Source organism: Megascapheus bottae, chromosome X (assembly GCF_031878675.1).
Source record: "Megascapheus bottae isolate mThoBot1 chromosome X, mThoBot2.hap1, whole genome shotgun sequence".
In the NCBI taxonomy this organism is placed as follows: Eukaryota; Metazoa; Chordata; class Mammalia; order Rodentia; family Geomyidae; genus Megascapheus; species Megascapheus bottae.
In genome coordinates this window covers 53815687-53835508 of record NC_143547.1, presented here as the reverse complement: position 1 = coordinate 53835508, position 19822 = coordinate 53815687, and the positions used below count along the sequence as shown (strand labels likewise).

Here is a 19822-nt window from a genome sequence, read left to right as displayed (position 1 = left end):
GGATTGTATGATTTTTGTCTTTTATTCTATTTATATGTTGTATTACATTTGCATAGGCTTAACCATGCTTACATTCCTGGCATAAAATACATTTTATCATGGTGTGTGGAATATGATCTTTATAATATGCTCTTAAATGTAGTTTGTAAATATTTTATTGAATTTTGTACTTATATTCATTTTAATTCATAACTTGTTTTGTTGTGTGCTTATCTAGTTTTCCTAACAAAGTAACACTGGCCTGTATATTGAAGAACATCGGTTGTTCTTTATTAACGGTCTGGTAAAATTCAGTTATAAATCCATCTAGTCATGGCTTTCCTTGTTAAGAGTTCATTACTGCTTCAATTTCATTGTTTTTAGTAGACTTGTACAGGTTGCTTATGTTCTCCTGACTCATCTTTAATAGATCACATGCTTCTATACATTTGTTGATTTCTTCGAGATTTTTTAGTTTATTAGACGTTTTCCCTAATTAACCTGTGAATTTCATTAGTGGTTTTGTGTGTGTGTGTGTGTGTGTGTGTGTGTGTGTGTGTGTGTGTGTGTGTGATAATGTCTGATCTTAACTTTCAATCAGTGTTTTTTGTCTTTCTCTTAGCTTTTCATTAGGCTTTGTCAATCCTGTTTATCTATCCTAAGAACTAGTATTTGTTTAATAATTCTTTGTATTGTACTTTCTGTATGCACCACATTCATCTCTACTGTGGCATCTACTTCTTTGGGAGATAGCTTGTTCATGAATTGCTAAAGAGTTTGAGATCTGGGCCAGGAGTTTGGCCTAGTGGTAGAGGTAGAATGTTTTCCTAGCATGCATGAAGATCGGGGGTTCAATTCCTCAGTACCATATACATAGAAAAACTAGAAGTGGTGCTGTGACTCATGTGGTAGAGCTCTGTCTTTGAGAAAGCCCAAGTGCTGAGGCCCTGAATTCAAGCCCAGGACTGGCAGAAAAAGGGAAGAGTTTGAGGTCTCAAACAATAGACCCTCTCTGAAGCTAGAATCTTGTGATTCTTAGCTATAAAGGATTGACATGTCTTCTCTCTTCACTGAGGCCTTCCCCATCAGAGTGGTCAATCTCACCACCTCTCTAACCTGACTGTATAATTTGTGGGAGAATGGACTAACCCCATTTTTCACTGCTTTTCTCTGTTGCTTCCCAGTCTTTCTGCTTTTCTGGTGTCCTGCTACATTTTTTTGTGATTCCTGATGTGCTTTTTTCAGAAGATAATCACTTCTGTGTTAGTAGACTCTTCTCATTCATGGATTCAAAATGTATCAGGCTTCTAACTCATCATCTTGGAACTTTTTATATTTCTTTGCTGAGCTTCTCTGCACTTGTTAATTTCCCTGGATAAATGGCTACATTAAAATATCTTACATTTGGGGAATGTCAGTGGCTGATATTGTAATCCTAGCTACTCAGGAGATTGAGAACTGAGGACCATGGTTCAAAGCCAGCCAGGGCAGAAAAATTCCCTATGAGACTCTTATCTCCAATTAACCACTCAAAAACTGGAAGTAGAACTGTGCCTCAAGTGATAGAATGCTAGCCTTTTACCACTTGAGGCTCATGGCCAATACCCAAGCTCTGAGTTCAAGCCTCAGGACTGACAAAAAAATCTTACATATTCCTAAATTTCATCTTTCTAAAGCCTTCAGCTGTTTTAGTATACACTTAGTGTGTGATCTTGTTCTCTAAATATGTGAGTCAGCATTTTAAGGAGTTTTTTGTTTTTTAATAAAACCTCACTTACTGCTTCCCATCATTCTAGCCTGAGACCTGAGCTGTACCACTTCTGTATGAAATTAGGAGATTTGCAGTTTAGGAGATACAGTGATCAATCCCTGAGGCAGCCCTCAGACAAGTCAGAGTAATGAAAATTATGTTAAATTTATTATATTCCTTATTTACAGAAGAGAGTGGATACTAGGCCAGTACATCTCCAAACTATGTCATATCATCATACAAAAAGTTAAAATAAGGGCAAGTGAAAAATGCCACAAAATATCTCATCATGTTAGATATGGAAATTTCTTAATTGGGTATTTGTTTGGTTTTGTTTAAGCTTAAGAAATACTACAAAATGATTTTATTGGGCAACTAGTTGTTTTTCTTTTATTTGTTTGAGACAATGTCTTGCTATGTAGCTGAATCAGACCTAAAACGTACAGTACTCTTACTTCTCCCTCCTGTGTCCTAGAATTCCACGCATATACCACCATACCCAAAGAAATAGTTGTATATCTAATTGTTCCATGCTGAGAAAAGAGTATAGAAGTTCCATTTTCTTCATCCTAATGATTTTTTTGGCGTTTGTTTCTTTAATTATAAAGTGAGTTTATCTGCTCACATGTAAATGATAGCACAAGCAGGCAGAATTTTTTTGAAGGCCAATTGTTTTCTGCTAAAAGGTGTGCATGAAGTAAAAACATGGAATCATAATTGATGGTAAGAATATTAGTCCAGCCAGCAAAGATAATACCATGATAACAATAATGAAGCAAAAGCTGTTGTTTGGAGGTCTGAACTTTGACTAAGCATGTTATCAACTACTTCATATCAATTATAAATCATTTTTAGCTATTAAAGCTAATATTCAGACATTTTATTTTCTGAAATTAGTAAAGAAAATTTATACTATTAACAATTTTTTGACTTTTAGATTTTTATCTTCAAATGCTTATACCAAACGGTTACTAATCAACATGTCCGTATATGGATACAGTTTATCATAATCGCAGTTACCCCTCAAGTTATCCCCTTAGTCTTTTCTTTGTAGCCAGTCCTAAGACTTGAGCTCAGGGCCTGAGCACTGTCCTTGGACTTTCTCAAGACTAGAACTCTGCCACTTGAGCCACAGCACTACATCCAGCTTTTCCTATGTATGTCCTCCCATGGTATCAAACCCAGGGCTTCGTGCATGCTAGGCAAGCACTCTACCACTAGCCACAGTATCACCTTCTCATCTATGTCTTTCCTCATCAGTGACTTCAACCTTCCCATTTCCTTTATCTCCTGCTTACATTGAGTATTATGATTGTATTTATCCACAGTTTCCTTTTCCATTGATTCACTCTCTTCCTACTGTTCCTTCCATTCAAAGGTTGTGTTGAACTTCCTAATATTCATTTTGTTTAAGGGTCTGTTAATTTTTGAAAGCATTTACACCATAGGGTGTCCGGCATATACTGATGGTGTACCCTACCTCTGTTTACATAGAATATATATATATATAAACATTTTTTATTCTGTACAATCGTTTTTTGACAGTCCTGGGGTTTGAACTCAGGGCCTGGGCACTGTCCTTGAACTTTCTCAAGGCTAGCGCTCTTCCACTTGAGCCTCGGTAGTACTTTCAGCTTTTTCTGTGTACACGGTACTGAGGAATCGAACCCAGAGCTTCCTGCATGCTAGGCAAGCACTCTACCACTAGGCCAAACTCTTGGCCCACGAGGTTATATTTTATTTATGAGAAAGGAAGTTGAGCTTCTCTTTATGATTTATTGGCTCTTTAATTTCTCTCTGAGAAGTTTTAGTTTAGCTTCCTTGTCCACTTATTGATTTGATTTATTGATTCTATGAGGTGTGTGTGTGTGTGTGTGTGTGTGGGTGGGTGGGTGTGTGTGGGTGCGTGTGTGTGTGTGTGTGTTGTCTCTAAGTTTTTGCATTCAAGGCTAGAGCTCTACCACTTAAGCCACAGCTCCAATTTTGGCTTTTTTTGATGGTTTGTTGGAGATAAGATTCTCACAAGCTTTTCTTCCCAGGCTGACTCCAGACCATGATCCTTAGATTTCAGGATTCTGCTTAGCTAGGATTCCAGAGTTGAGCTATGGCACCTGGCTTCAGGGTTTAGGTTTTTAAACTATTTTTATATTCTTGTTATTAGACCCTTCTCAGATAAAATGCTGGCAGTGATCTTTTTTTCATTCTGTACAGACTTTTTTTTTGCCAGTCCTGGGGTTTGACCTCAGGGCCTGGGCACTATCCTTGAACTTTCTCAAGGCTAGCGCTCTTCCACTTGAGCCACGACAGTACTTTCAGCTTTTTCCGTGTATATGGTACTGAGGAATCGAACCCAGAGCTTCCTGCTTGCTATACAAGCATTCTACCACTAGGCCACGCTCCCAGCCCTGAAATATCTTTTAACCTTAGTGTTTGCTATGCACAAGCTTTCTAGCTTAATGTAATCCCATGTGTCAATTCTCTTACCTATTATCTGAGCCCCTGGAATTTTATTCAGGAACTCGGTGCCTGTGTCAAAAAGTTCCAGTGTTTCCTGTACTTTTTAACATAGCAGTTTCAAGTTTTACATTTTGGTCTTTGATCCACTTTGAATTAATATTAGTATAGGGTGACCAAGAGGGATCTGATTTTAGTCACTTGCAAGTGGACATCTAGTTCTCTCAGCACCATTAGTTGAGGAGGGTATCTTTGCTCCAGTGTGAATTTGGGCTCCTTTATAAAAGAAAAATCATTTAACTAGGTGAATGAGTTTCTTTATTTGTCTTCTAATATGTTTCATTGGTCATCAATCTCTTTCTGTGCCAGTATCAAGATGTGTGTTATCATTGCTTTGCAATATAATTTTAAGTCTGATATTGTGATACCACCTGCATTGGTTTGGTAGTTGTTGAGGATTTCTGTGGCTATTATAGGCCTTTTGTATCTCCATATGAGTTTCAAGATCATTTTTTATCTCCGTGAAGAATAACATTGCAATTTTGATGGGTATTGTATGAAATTTGTAGATTGTCTTTGCAAGTATGGAAATTTTGAAGGTATTAATTCTACCAATGCAAGAGTATGATAGATTTTTCTATCTTCTCAATTTCTTCCTTCAAGGCTTAAATGCCTATCATTTTGAGTGAGAAAAAAATAGCACCCTGAAATATTCTAGAAAGTATAATTTGAATAAATTCAAATTTTATGCTAGTACTGGGACATGAATTCAGGATGCGGGTGTTATCCATTAGCTTTTTTACTCAAGGCTAATTTTCTGCCACTTGAATCACAACTCTCCTTACTTTTCTATTTCTTTGAATCAGAAAAAAAATCAGTCCACATATAACTTTATATTATTTCATTTCTACTGTGGCATTATTTCAGTAGACAGTATCTCAATAATCATGAACAAATTAAGTTTGCTTTCTTCTGAGTACTTTATTAGTGTGTCAGTTCTGGGGTTAAGCTCGGGCCTGTGTCAAGTTCCTAGTTGCTCAAGGCTAACACTCAACCACTTGAACCACAGCTTTACTTCCTGTTTACTGGTGCTTAATTGGAGATTTTCACAAACTTTCCTATTTTGTCTGGCTTTGAGCTGTGATTCTCAGATCTTAGCCTCCTGAATAGCTAAGATTACAAATGTGAGCTACCAGCACCCAGCATATTCTGAATACATTTTACAACTTCATTGAAAAATCTTGCAATTTCAGTTTCCTTGGCATGAATTTTGGTTTATAAAATTTAACTAATAATGGTATGCAGGAGAAAACAAATTCCAAGTAGCATCTTCATTGTTAGTAAAAAAAATTCAGGCTATAATAAACTATTCAAAATATTTTCCTGTGACTTAATAGAAGAAAGATTCATGTGTTAAAAACAATGTCATCTGTTTGTCTAAAAGTGGTAGCATTCTTTTTTTGCCAGTCCTGGGGCTTGAACTCAAGACCTGAGCACTGTCCTTGGACACTTTTTGCTTAAGGCTAGCACTCTACCAGTTGAGCCACAGCACCACTTCTGGCTTTTTCTATGTGGTACCAAGGAATTGAGCCCATGGCTTCGTGCATGCTATGCAAGCACACTACCACCGTGCTACACTCTCAGCCCGCTAAAAGTGGCAGCATTTTAAGTGATGTGTACATAATCTAACTTCTCAACTCTTTTCCAGTGATGTAGTGGAGAGAAGACGTGTGTGTGTGTGTGTGTGTGTGTGTGTGTGCGCACACGCACACACACGCACACATATGTGTGCATGTATACATAGATGTATATTCAAATAAACATTCAAGTTATCTTTTCATCTATTATCCAGGACATGTTATTCTCAACCAGAAACAATTTTACTCCCCCCCTCAGCTTCCTACTCCATACAAAGATCTCTTGTGCATTTCTACTCTTGGGCTTTTGTTGAAATTCAGAAAGCCATAGCTACTGTATAACGAAGGTCTAAATTAATTCAATCAATCAATCAGCAAATATTTATTGACTGGCTATTACATATGCAGCGGTGCTCTCTGTACTCTACACCCCATAGTTGAAAAACACCTAGGAACCCTTGCTGATTAACAAGAATGATTGATAGGTTTTGATGTTCAACTAATACCAAAACAACGATGGAAAGCTAAAACATTGATTTATGAATCTTTGGCTGCTGAACTTTGCTCAGAGACCCAGTTATTGCCTGATTATTTCAGTTAATCAAATTCTGTCTAATAAAATGCTAATTAATAAAATTTTTCATCTTCCTGACTTACATAAAATATAGTAAATTTCACATAATAGCTGTATCCAACCCAGAAGTTGATCTAAAATTTCTTAAATAGGATATCCATCTAACTTACTGTAGAACTTTCTTGATGACAGAATTTTACATCAAATGCATGTTTACATTTTTATATCAAATCCCTGTGTGACTGTTACAGCCGGATTGTATTATATAGCAACTGAATGGTATGAAGTATAACAAAGCAAACATTATTTTGAAAAATTTTTAACGTTATGTATGTCTTACTGTGAGTGTACTATCATAAAGTATTAAATATACAGAATGCAGAGTTTAAAGTACAAATGTGATTTCACTTGAAACAGACAAGTATATTAGATTTGCAAACCTATATGTACCATGTGATTTTATATGAAATTAGTGTGTTACATACTTTAACGTGTACAAACTTAGACATGAGACATAGATTTTTAACAGTAAGAAATTCTTTGTATTTTCCTTAGAACTTATGTTTCAACATCAGATGGAGCAGGTCAGCAATTTCTGATGACCACATGAAAGCTATTCCCATTATTCTAATCGTGTTATTTTCTATCCCGTGCATGAGATCTTTAGAAATCTTATATTTCTTTTTCCAGTTCCTATTTCCCCTACTCCAGTTTCAAGTATGGACTATATCCAGCCTAAAATAGTATTGTTTCTGTACTTCTTAAGTTTATTACATACACAAGGCATATTAAAATTCCTAACATACAAAAGTACAATTCAGGCCATACAGCACATCTCCTTCATACCTTCAATAGCACCTCAAGTTTTGCAGAATTAGATATAGTTGTATGTGGCATTCATGGCCTCTAAAATGTGATCCCAACATTTGTAGTGCTTGTTGAACTGAAATTTCCCCAACCATCTCCTGTCCACTTATAGCAATGTGATCAAACCTTTTTTCTTCCCTACTATGTCTCTGTTTCAATCCTGTCCATCAAAAGTTCAGCTGAAATAGTAACCCACAAGTGGGTGTAATTTTGCCATAGTGTGAACTTGTATTGCACTTCATTTATTGTATATCCATTATGATACTAATCATAGTTCTTTCTCTTAAACTTATTTGTGTTCCTGTCTTATCACTTTCTCTCAAATCACAATTCTTACCCTCCAGGAAATTATGTTTTCCCTATCTTTTTATTTCTTGTAGGACTTGAAAACAGCAGCTCATATAGAAGAGATACCTGGCAGACATTTGAACAGAATTCAAATTAGTTGCCTTGGAAAGCTATATATACTTAGGCTAATAATGTTCAATTTGCCAAAAAGTTTTGAAATTCTTTTACAAATGCTTTAGAAGCTTGTGGGATTTTTTTAAATGGTTTCAATGGTGACAAATCATCATCATTTGAAGGAAAATTTGATTTTGGAAAATAGAATTCATTTTGAGCCACGTTTAGTGAATAATATGAATGTTAAATCTGGCTGTAATGAGACAGAATCACAGGATGAGATATGATCTGACAATTCCAAAAGTTCCCCAAATGCTCTCAACAATGGCAATATCATTGTAATGAGTTCATAACATCCTAAATTTTCTACTTTGAAGTATACAGCACTCATTTGGGTATGTAAGTTCTAAAATATTTGTTAAATCCGCCTGTCTCCTTGTAGATTCTTTTGCAATTTTCCAAACCAGACTAAAGTATGTTTAAAATTGAAATATCATTAAAATGAGTTTTTTGCCCTTCTCATTTGATTATTGTATTTTATATGTTCAAGTGAATGAGAACCTGTCTTCACTATTGTACCAAATAAAACTCCCCAATGTTAGAGAAACACTTATTTGTACAGGAAAAAGTAGAGGTTTAAAAATTCAGCTCTTCTGCCTGAATTGTGCCAGGGACTTAAGAATACATTGAAAATAAATGTTTGCAATTAGTTGAGCATAGATAGCATTTATATACCAGGCAACTTTTCAGTAGTTACTAACTGGAGGTTTTATTTTGTTTTATTTGCAATTCCTCATTTTTAGTATATTTTCTCTTGAAATATGTTGTAGCTGGTTTTCCTTTATCCCTACTAATGGATGAGAATATGTTCAGCAATCTTTCAAAAGAGTTGAGTATCTCTAATTGTATTTTAAAAGATGATTACGTTAGCAGATTTATCTTGTTCATTGAAGCTAATAATCAACTGATTTTGCAAGCTTGACTAAACATGCACCTGACCCAAGCTTGGTGTGTGAAAGTAGGAAATATGAGTCAATGGGTAGAGTACTTCCGTAGAATGCATCAAGCCCTGGGTTCAATTCGTCAGTACCACTTAAGCCGAAAAAACCAGAAGTGGTGCTATGGCTCAGGTGATAGAGAGCTATCCTTGTGCACAGAGAAGCTTAGGGACCATGCAAAAACACTGAGTACAAGTTCCAGAATTACTAAAAAAATAAAAAAGTACGTTTCAGAAGAAATCATTTTATTGCTCTCAGTTCATCATTAAAGAAAATTAATTATTCACATCTTGACGTGATTTCTCAGCACTAAAATCATTTCTTCCCTATTCTAATGACATTTTACACTAAGTAAAATACATTTTTGCTTATCTTTAAAAGTATTATTTTGCATATTGTTATATTCAGAAATCAAAGTAAACTGGCAATTCTAATGGTCAGGACAATAACAATTTCTGTGAAGTTTCAGTGAGCATTGTAAATCTGCCTAGGTAAGAATATGGTCAAAGAAATTTCATCCTTTTTTATGTGCATTGGTACAGGACTTGAACTGAGGGCATGGGTGCTATCCCTTAGATTTGTCAATCAAGGCTAGTGCTCTATCACGTGATGCTTCCAGCTTCTTACTGAATAATTGAAGAGATTCACAAATTTTCTTTTCCAGCCAAGTTATAAACTATGATCCTCAGATCTCAGATTCCTGAGTAGCTAAGATAATAGGCATGAACCACCAGTGCCTGGTGTTTTTTAGTTCATATTTAGTGGGTTTTTTTGGGGGGTGGGGTTGCCAGTCATGGGGCTTGAACTCAGGACCTGAGCCCTGTCCTTGTGCTTTCTCAAAGCTAGTGCTTCTATCAATTGAGCCAACTTCTGGCCTTTTTTGGGTATGTGATACTGAGGAATCAAACCCAGGTTTTTCTGCATGGTAGGCAGGTACTCTACCACTAGGCCACACTCTTGGCCCCCTGTCTTTAGTGTTGATAATGAAGTTTTGCAGTGTTGCAAACACAAGAGGATATACTTCTAGAGTGCCCAACTAATTTATATTTGAGCACATAGTTTCTAGCAGTTTCCCAATTTAGTATGCATAGTTATTTTTCTCTTTATTTAAAGTTATGGTTAATCTCATGTGGTTAGTTCATCTGACTGTGTTATCTGGTATATTGTATATATGTTTATTTGTAACAGGGAAGGGAAAGGGGAAAAACAAGGTAACTGGGAGGAGTTAGAGGGGAGGGAAAAGGGGACAAAAACATGAGAAGGGGTATCAAGGTTCGAGAAGTAATGTACCTATTACCTGACAAATGTAATTGTAATCCCTCTATATATTATCCAACAATAAAATACAATTAAAAATGTTGGAAAAGATTTTAATACTTTTTTACTTATGGAGTAAAAGGAGTAGAATAATATAACTATGAATGCACTTATTTCAAAACCCTCTCATCTACATTATTCATACCAAAAAAACCCTTTAAATCAAAAAGATCGTTAAAATATACAATTTACCATTTTAAAAATAAAAAGCAGACAACATAGAGAATAGATTTCTGATGTGGTCTGAATATTGATAAAGAGTATTTCAGTCATTTGCACTGGAGGCTAAGATTTCTATGAAGAAAGCACTAGTAGTAATAAGTTTAGTCAGTGCTGATTTTTCAAAGGAAAGAAATGCAATGTACTTAAGTAGTTTATAGCATACATCTTTCATTACAGAGTCATCTTTCATTCTATAGTAATGCTTCTACTTTAATATTAATTTTTTTAAAGTGACTGTTCTATAGTGCTTGCAACTTTTTCCAGGATTTCACTGAACAAAGCACTGAATCTCCATTTCAATCATCCTATTTCAATAGATTTCTAAATTCCAGAAGTAACTCAGCATATGTAGATCCCTAAGATACCCTAGGAGTTTGCTTAAATTTCTTAAGAAACTTTTACATCATTTCTAAGAATTTTGCACAACAGAAGGCCTTTTAAATCTAAAGAAAGGATGTCACCTATTTAGGGAAAGTGTTCTGTATCTTAAAACTGTAAATGAATTCTTTGGTGTTGATCAACATTCCAAACCATATGAATGCATACCTTACTGAGATTCCATTTGTTGTTTTCACAGATTTCAGGAAACCTTACTGTGCCTTGGATTACAGGGTGTTCTAGAAAAAGAGCAGTAAGTAATCTTTCATTTAAAGCAACAAGTGGGCTTCCTCATGTGGTTAGTAGGAATACCATTGAAAATATTGTTATTTTTTTATAAAACTAGCAAAAACATCACCTTGATTAAATTGACTTTTCTCAAAAGAGAAATTTGAGATTATAATATTCATGTATACTACAAAGATAATCTTATATACAATGTAGTAACACAACACACTAAATAATTTGGGGGTAGTTTTTTTCTGCTCTGGAATATATTCAAGGATAATTCATAGAAAATATTATTTTTTCTACATTTAATTAACCCAACTAATTTGAACATATAATTGAGTCATGATAGGATAGGTATACATTTTGGTCAATATTAAATTATTTATGTTACTATTTTTAGCATAGTTCAGTATTTAAAAGTAACGAGCAGAGTTTCACAATCTTACTATGTTCTCTGGAATTCTACTGCAATGGTTATGATTTTTATAATATAACAGAATTTCAGTTAAAGTATTTTCTCAAAGAATCTCTTTGAATGAGTCTGGCTTAGATCTCACAAATCTGCATTTTTAAAAACAAGTATCCGGTGATATTTTTGATGTAGTTGAAACAGATTAAAAATGAAAGGATATTAGGTACGAAGGAGACATGAGTAGCTTTTTAGAAAAGTTACTCAAGTTACCAACCAATAGATAGGTTTAGTGGTAAATAAAATGGAAACTAAGACTTCAGTATTAGAAAGTTTTAGAATTCTTTTTGCTTCTCTTTCTAAGAAGTGGAGCTACATCCTGGAATTAATTCAAGCTCATCAGAAGAGAAGGCTGAAAGGTAGAAGGAATACGGTGACTGGTTAGGGACTATAGTATTGTTGTACATCCTTGGTTAGTCTTATTGTTGAATAGTATATAAAACATTTAAAATTAAGCCTGTGTCACAGAAATGAGTAGTGTTTTTATATGCAGGAGTTTTTAATTTATCATGAAGAGAATTAGGACTTCAGTGAAAGTAAGTTGTATTAGTTATGAATAGCTTTTATTTCCAAAGCTAAATGAACAAGATTCACAGAAAGTGAACTTTTCTTGAAGTAGATGATATGGAGAGATGATATGGAGAGAAAGAGAGAGAGAGAGAGAGAGAGAGAGAGAGAGAGAGAGAGAGAGAGAGAGAGAGAGAGAGTTTAACTTAACATTCTTAGTTGTTTCTAGTTCTTTTTCCCCGAATTTTTTCCTGAATATTTTTAGAGAAAAAAATATTAAAGTTTTGTTTACTCAGTATGAGTAAAATTTCAGTTCAATGAATATTCTTACATTAAAAGTTTCATATAATATATATGCAAATATAGGCTTTTTGGTGGCAGTCCTGGGGCTTGAACTCAGGTCCTGGACACTGCCCCTGAGTCATTTTGCTCAAGACCAGCTATCTGGAATGGTTATTTTACTGGTCAATTGGAAATAACAGTCTAATAAACTTTCATGTCCCAACTGGCTTTGAGCTGCAGCCGTCAGATCTCAGGCTTCTGAGTAGCTAGGATTAGAGTTTTAATTCACTGTAGCCCAGATTGGCTTTTTTTTTAACCACAGAAAACCCAGTGGAATAAAAGTAAGCTTTATTCTCTGACTATTTAATTGTCTATCTATATTGAGCATATAAATAACAAAAAGTATTTTGCAAAAGGAGAACAGTTCCATATCTTGTTTATGTCATGAAGTAATACTTAATGTACCTTATTATTTCTAATTCAAGTACCTCAGCTTTTCAACTTCTCTCTCAAATGAAAGTATTTCGCTGAAGAAACATGGAGATAAACATAATTAAAATGCAAATATCTACTTAATACCTACTACTTTTTCCTTGTCTTTTTTTTCAATCTTTCTAGTCATGGCTTATTTTTGTGTACTAAAAAGGAAATACATTACAAGTTTTTTAAACTTCCAAATGTAACCATTTGTTCAATTATCCTTCAGAAAACATTTATGTGGAACTCCTACTATGTTGCAGACACTTGGCATATATCAAGAAGCACAGAAAGATCCATGCTCTTGTGGAACATACTTCTGTAGTCAAGGGAAATAAACAGCAAGCAACTAAATATAAGCAATTTAATTGTTATATATTCAGTGTTTATAAGAACTCAAGGATTTTTTTTACAAAAAGAACATAGAATAAGAGAGATCACAAGTGTGAAAAGGGTGAGGGGAAACTGAAGTGTTAAATAGGCCTCATTGTTGTGAATGTACACACAATGAACATGTGGACAAAACGCAATTTTAGTGTGAGCCGATTAAATCTGGTGGATGGGGGTGTTGGTGGTGGAATGTAGTACATTACTCATATACAAATTATTTTCCACTTTAATACTTATTTCAAGGTTTGTTTTCATAGTCAGAATTTATATTCATTTCCTATTCTGTCACATGATGTAGGTGAGGGTTTACAAAGTTTCCTTTTACAGGTAGGGACTCTTCCCTTAGGGATCCTTTACTTCAATCAGAGTAAGAATTAGTGGTCAAGTCAAAATAGCAAGAAAACTAGTTGGAGCTTTATTGTGTAAGTATGCAAGCTGGCAAGCAGACAATCAGCCCAAAAGCTGACAAACAAGTAGCACACTCAGAGTGTGGGTGCTCTCAAAGGCTGGAGAGGAAGGAAGCAGGTGAGAGAACAAAATCCTTGGCCTTTTGGCTATTTATATGGTAAAAGCATTGAGTCTGACTTCAAAGTTATGCAGAGATAGGTGTTTTATCTTTGCTCTAATCTTTCCTGGTGTTGGTTTCTGAGTTCCTGGATGTTTTGGTCATTTCTTCCAGGTAAGAATGCATCCTGCCATAAAACAGATCCTTCAGCTTGTTGTCTGCATTTTGGGTAGGAGCTGCTTAAGTTTGGGGGAAGCATTTTTCTCAAGAAGGCATACATCCTGTCATACAATTGTTAATTCTCGAGGTGAGAAATGCATCTCTCAGGAAGGAATGCATCCTGTTGTTTCTCTTTGAAGCAAAGAGAGTGCCCCTGTGTTTCTAAAGATGATGTTCCGAAGTTGCCTTCACCAGGCCTCATTTTCCTCAATTTATTCTGCCTCAATTCTACCTGATATTCGAAATATAGGTTCCTGGATTTGATCATGTATTCTGCTTAGCATTAGGAAGGCTTATTTTCCAAGTTTATTTTGTAGTTCATCAGCCATGGTTACCCTTATTCTTCCATTAGAGAACAGGATTTCCTCATTCTATGTTGTCAACTTAAGTGTAATTTGTCAAGGAGGTTCTATATCCTGGTTACTTACTTTCCTTTCCTTTTTAAAATCAAGTACTGCAGGACTGATTTAATCAATATAAAATTGAAAGAGCTTTAGATTTTTACTTTACTTTCTTTATTCCTTCTTCCATTCATATCTCTACAGCCAAATGTTATGCCTTCAGGCTTCCTTTCCCTTCTCCTTTAACTAAACTATGTAGCTCTCTTCCCCATCGAAAGTTTCATGATCCCTTTACTGCTTTGCCATATTACATCTTCTCAGTCAGATGTCATTTTCTGATTGCATATTATATGTCTGAACAGTAAAATTATATTCTTATGAAACATGTATACATTCATAACTTATAAACATGTTGAATTTACTTCTGAATTACATGATATCACCTACTTGAGAACATTAGATGAACAGTTTGAACTGATGAAATATCTGATTTTTAGATAGCTGTTTCAGTTGTTACTAAGGTTGTTGAAATGTATCACTGCTTTGTATCCAACAAATGAAACAATGGCTATGAGCTCAGGAAAATATTGGTAAATTCTTGTAATTGAGATCAGAGAAGCCCATACATTTTTTTCCAGTACTGGGGGTTGAACTCAGGGCCTTAGTACTTTGAGCTACAGTGCCACTTCTCCTTTATCTGTGATTAATTGCAGATAAGACTCTCACTGTCTTTCCTGGCCGGGCTGGCTTTGAACCACAATCTTCAGATCTCAGCTTCCTCAGTAGTGAGGATAACTGCTGTGAGAGCCACTGGCACCCAGCAACATGTACACATTTTATGTTTGAGAAAATTTTGATTAATTAGTTTGTAAAGGTAAGGCATCAGTGATTCCTATCTGTAATCCTAGTTGCTGAGGAAGCTAGTACTGGAGGATTGTAACTTGAAAAGAGCTAAAACAAAAGCTTGTGAGACTGCCCTCCTCCAATCTTAACAGAAAAAGCTTTCATGGATACATAGACTTGTCATCCCATCTACAGAGGAAAACATAAATAGGTGATTGTGATCTAGCCTACTTAGGGAAATAAAAATGAGGTTCTAGCTCGAAAACTGAGTGGAAAAAGGAGTGGAAGTATGACTCAAGCAGTAGAGCATCTATCTCACAAACATGAGGCACTGAATTTAAAAAGTCAGTACTGCCAAATTATAAAAAAGAAATTAGGGCCAGGAGTTTGGCCTAGTGGTAGAGTGCTTGCCTAGCATGCATGAAGACTTGGGTTTAATTCCTCGGTACCACATACATAGAAAAAGCCGTAAGTGGTGCTGTGGCTCAAGTGCTAGAGTGCTACCCTTGAGAAAGCCCAAGGGCGGTGCTCAAGCCCTGAGCTCAAGGCCCAGGACTGGCAAAAAAAAATTAGTTTACACAAATTTGTATATAGGCATTAAAGGGCATGTGTGATTTTTTATGTATTCCAGCAGAATAGAGTGGTGTCCATTCCTGTAATAATCAAATCAGTAAAAACAAGATCAGTGCAAAATCAGTACACGATTTTAGTATACTCAGAACTTGTAATGTTATTTAAATCTAATTCTTCCTTTGATGAAAAATGGAATAGACATGAAATTTGATCTTATCGTGGTGACGTGACTCCCAAATGATATTTTTACAACATATTTTCTTATTTCGTATTTCTGCCACCTCAGATGTGCTATCAGGAACTTAGAGTTTCAGCGACTAGGAGGCTGAATAGGGTCAGTTGTGCCCTGCAGTCGGGAATGAGCTTGGACAACATATCAAGAAATGTACCAGTTTTAATGCTAGCAAAATGAAATGAGCCCTATTCCCCTACAGTGCTAAGAATCAAATCAGGGCCTTGTACATGTTAAGCAGGAGGGTCTAACAATTGAGCAATATGCCCAGACCTGAGGGGCTTTTAAAACATAAAGTACACAGGTCATTTCATTTCACTCATATTTTATATATCTATATTTTCAATTTTCGTTATTTTAGATTGCTTTACTCTATGCCTCAAAACCCTAGGTGACTAAAAAAAATTTGTTCAGTATCTAGCACTTTGTATATGCAAACAGCACATTCTATAGTCTGTGATGATGGATAAAAAAATGATTCAGTTCCTTTTATTTTAATGAAGTAATGTTATAGCAAATACTTCATTTCCTAAGCAATCATAAATTTTAGAATAAATACATGCTATGCTAAAAATAATTAATAAAATTACACTCTAGGATCATAATGAAAAATAAAACCCTGGGCAAGAGTAATTTCATAAAGTGCCTTTATGTAAAAATTTCATATTTCCAACTTGATAGGGTTCAAATTAATAGCTAATAAAGAACAAACTTTCAAGCCTTGCAAAGACAATTAATAGTAAATATATATTGCTAACGAAAAATCCAGTACTGCTAGGCATTGATCCCATTTATAGGACATTCTGTAACTTTTATCATCACTTCAACGAAATATTTAACAGAGCAACTCAAACACATGCATTATATATTTGGCTCACACTTTTGGACTCTTTAATGCTTGGTCCGTTGTCTCTTATTTGGGGGGGGGCTGTTCTGAGGCAGAATGTAATGGCAGTCGGAACATATGAAGGAAACAGATCACCTTATAGAGGACAAGAAATGGAATCTAAGGAAGGGATTGGAGACCAGGCATGCACTTCAAAAACAAGGTCCTAAAATTCCTACAGCACAAAAAGCTGAGCCTGATGGAGACATTTTATATTGAAACCATAACAGATTCCAATTGTTTCCACCATGAATGCATTACTATACATTTACATGTATAAAGTTTTCTTTCTTCTACATCCTTACCAGCACTTATTTTATATTTTCCCTTCTCTTGAGTATATAGTTTTCTAACGAACAGTTAAAAACCTAAACGTAGTTTTGGTTTGTATTTCCCTGATAGTTAAACATGTTGAAATATTTTTCATATATTTATGTGCAATTTGTAATTCTTTTGTGACCTAGCTGTTCAGTTCATTTGCCCCATTTTTTTTGACTTCTTCATATATCCCTGGATTTCAATCCTCAATTGGTTAAGGAGCTCTCCCATTCTATAGCATATTTCTTTACTGTTTATTGCTTATTTTGTTCTTCAGAAGCATTTTATTTTAATGTGGACATAAGACCATGCCAATCCTTGCTATTAATTCCTGACTTCATGGTGTCCTCTTCAGACAGCTCTTACCTCTTTGCTCAAATATCAGTATGGGAGCTATGAAACTTTGAAAGTATGAAAAGCTTTATCTTTACAAAATTCAACTTTTTATTTTGCTACTTGTACGCCTGGTATCATTTAAGAAACTATATTTTCAAATTAAATATGATAAAAATATTCTCATTTTTGCATATCTTTGTGGAATACACAGCAGTATTTGTGGAAGTACTAAATAGAAAAACAATGGGAATTTAATGATTCTGGAGTGCATTATACATTTACTTATTTACTCAATTACTTAAGCTGACATTGTGTCAGTTAGCCATTTCAGAAGAAGTTGCTGACCAGATTAAAGAAGTAAAAATGAAGATGTGGCTTGTTTATTTAAACTTTAGAAAGAAAAGCAAATACCAGAAATAAAGATTACCATATTTTGTTCATAATTACAGAACAGATTCAAAGAAACAAAGGAGATGTACATTGGAAGATTATTTTCAATATGGGTACTCATTATTATTATTATTATTATTATTAAGAAGTTGTACAGAAGGGTTACAATTCTATAAGTCACATAATAAGTATAATTCTATTTGGGTAATATCATGACTTCTTTGACTTGCCAACATATTGTGTAGTTGATTTGTTTTAATCAAGTTTGTATTTAATAACATTACTGTATTGGTTCACCCATCATCCATTCCTGTGTATGCACATATGTTCATATGACTTCTATAGCTCAAGCTCTTTTATTTATGTCTTAAATCCATTCCAAGTCAAGTTTTATGTCTGGTACGACCAAGGATTCCAAATTCATTCTTTTATATTTGGCTCCCTAGTTATTCTAGCATTCTCTATGGAATAGTCTTGAAAGAGCTTTAAAAGCAATCTCAGGGCCGGGAGTTTGGCCTAGGGGTTAAAGTGCTTGCGTAGCATGCATGAAGACCCGGGTTCGATTCCTCGGTACCACATACATAGAAAAAAGCCGGAAGTGGTGCTGAGGCTCAGTCTAGCCTTGAGAAAAGTCCAAGGACAGTGCTCAGTCCCTGAGCTCAAGCTCAGGACTGGCAAAAAAAAAAAAAGCAATCTCAGCTGGGCTGGGAGTTTGGCCTAGTGGTAGAGTGCTTGCCTAGCATGCACGAAAACTGGGGTTTGATTCCTTGGTACCACATACATAGAAAAAAGCAGGGGCCGGGAGTTTGGCCTAGTGGTTAAAGTGCTTGCCTAGCATGCATGAAGACCCGGATTCGAATCCTCGGTATCACATATAGAAAAAAGCCGGAAGTGATGCTGAGGCTCAAGAGGTAGGAAGCCTTGAGAAAGTCCAAGGACAGTGCTGAAGCCCTGAGCTCAAGCCCAGGACTGGCAAAAAATTCTCAGTTGACTACTGATTTATACATTTTTTCTAGATTCTCAACTCTCCCATTGATCAATTGATTCCCTTTAAGCCAGTACTGCAGAGAGATGACTCTTACACCTCAGATATAAAATTTTAAATCAAGTTGGGTGAGTTCTTCAGCACTGTTTATCTTTGATGAGTGTTTCAAACATTCATGGTTGATTGAAATTCTATGTCAATTTTATCTTTTCCACTTCTGTTAAAAATGGTAGCAAAAACTAAATAGGAATTTCACTTAAATTGCTTTGGAAAGAATTCCCGTCTGGGCCATGGTGTTTGAACTCTGGGCCGTGTCTCTGAGCTCTTCAGCTCAAGGCTACAGCCCAACCCATGGAAGCCACAGCCCCACCTCCCATTTTCTAGTGATTAACTGGAGATAAGACGGGTATCAAGGTTTCAGAAGTAATGTACCCATTACTTGATGAATGTCACTGTAACCTCTCTATACATTATCCTGACAATAAAAAAAAAGTCTCACGGTCTTTGGTGCCCAGGCTGACTTTGAACTGTGACCCTCAGATCTCAGCCTCCTGAGTAGCTAGGATTACAGGAGTGAGGCACTGCATCCAGGAAATTTATGCTTTTTTTTCAATTTCCTATTAATATGATATATTTGCTTGTTTCTTGGTTTGATATGTTGAACTGCCCTTACTCCTCTTAGATAAACCTTGTCTGATCATGATATGAGCTTGAATACTTTTATGTATGTAGTCATGTGATATACTAGTATATTTTTTTTTCTATGTGGGTCATAGTGCTTGAACTCTGGTCCTGGGCACTGTCCCTGAGATAGTATATGTTTGTTTATTTGTTTGTTTGTTTTTAACTTGAGATTTCTTTATCTGATTTGGATATAGAATAACATTGACCTCATATAACTTACACTCAGTGCTTTGTAAGAATTTGAGAAGAATTGGTGTTAATTCTTTCTTGACCATTTGGTATAATTCACCAGTAAAGCTACATGCCCTCACGTTTTGCTTACTTGAAGACTGTGATTATAGATTCCATCATTGCATAATGCTTATTCAGATATTTTATTTCCTCTTAATTCAGTGTTGATCAATCAGGCCGGGAGTTTGGCTTAGTGATAGTGTGCTTGCCTAGCATACGGGAAGGCCCAGCCTCGATTCCTTGTACCACATACATAGAAAAAAGTTGAAAATGGTGCTGCGGCTCAAGTGGTAGAGCTTTAGCCTTGATAAAGCCCAAGGACAGTGCACAGGCCCTGAGTTCAAG

General features: G+C 35.5%; 1 protein-coding gene across 1 annotated transcript in view; it reads left to right on the top strand.

Moving 5' to 3' along the window:
- The window catches only part of Hdx (highly divergent homeobox), a 76425-nt gene that overhangs the window by 14393 nt on the left and 42210 nt on the right, over window positions 1–19822 (top strand). The window contains exon 3 of the mRNA XM_090326022.1: window positions 10778–10831. Coding sequence (XP_090182148.1) covers window positions 10778–10831 — 54 coding nt within the window. The remainder of the gene's footprint in view (window positions 1–10777; window positions 10832–19822) is intronic.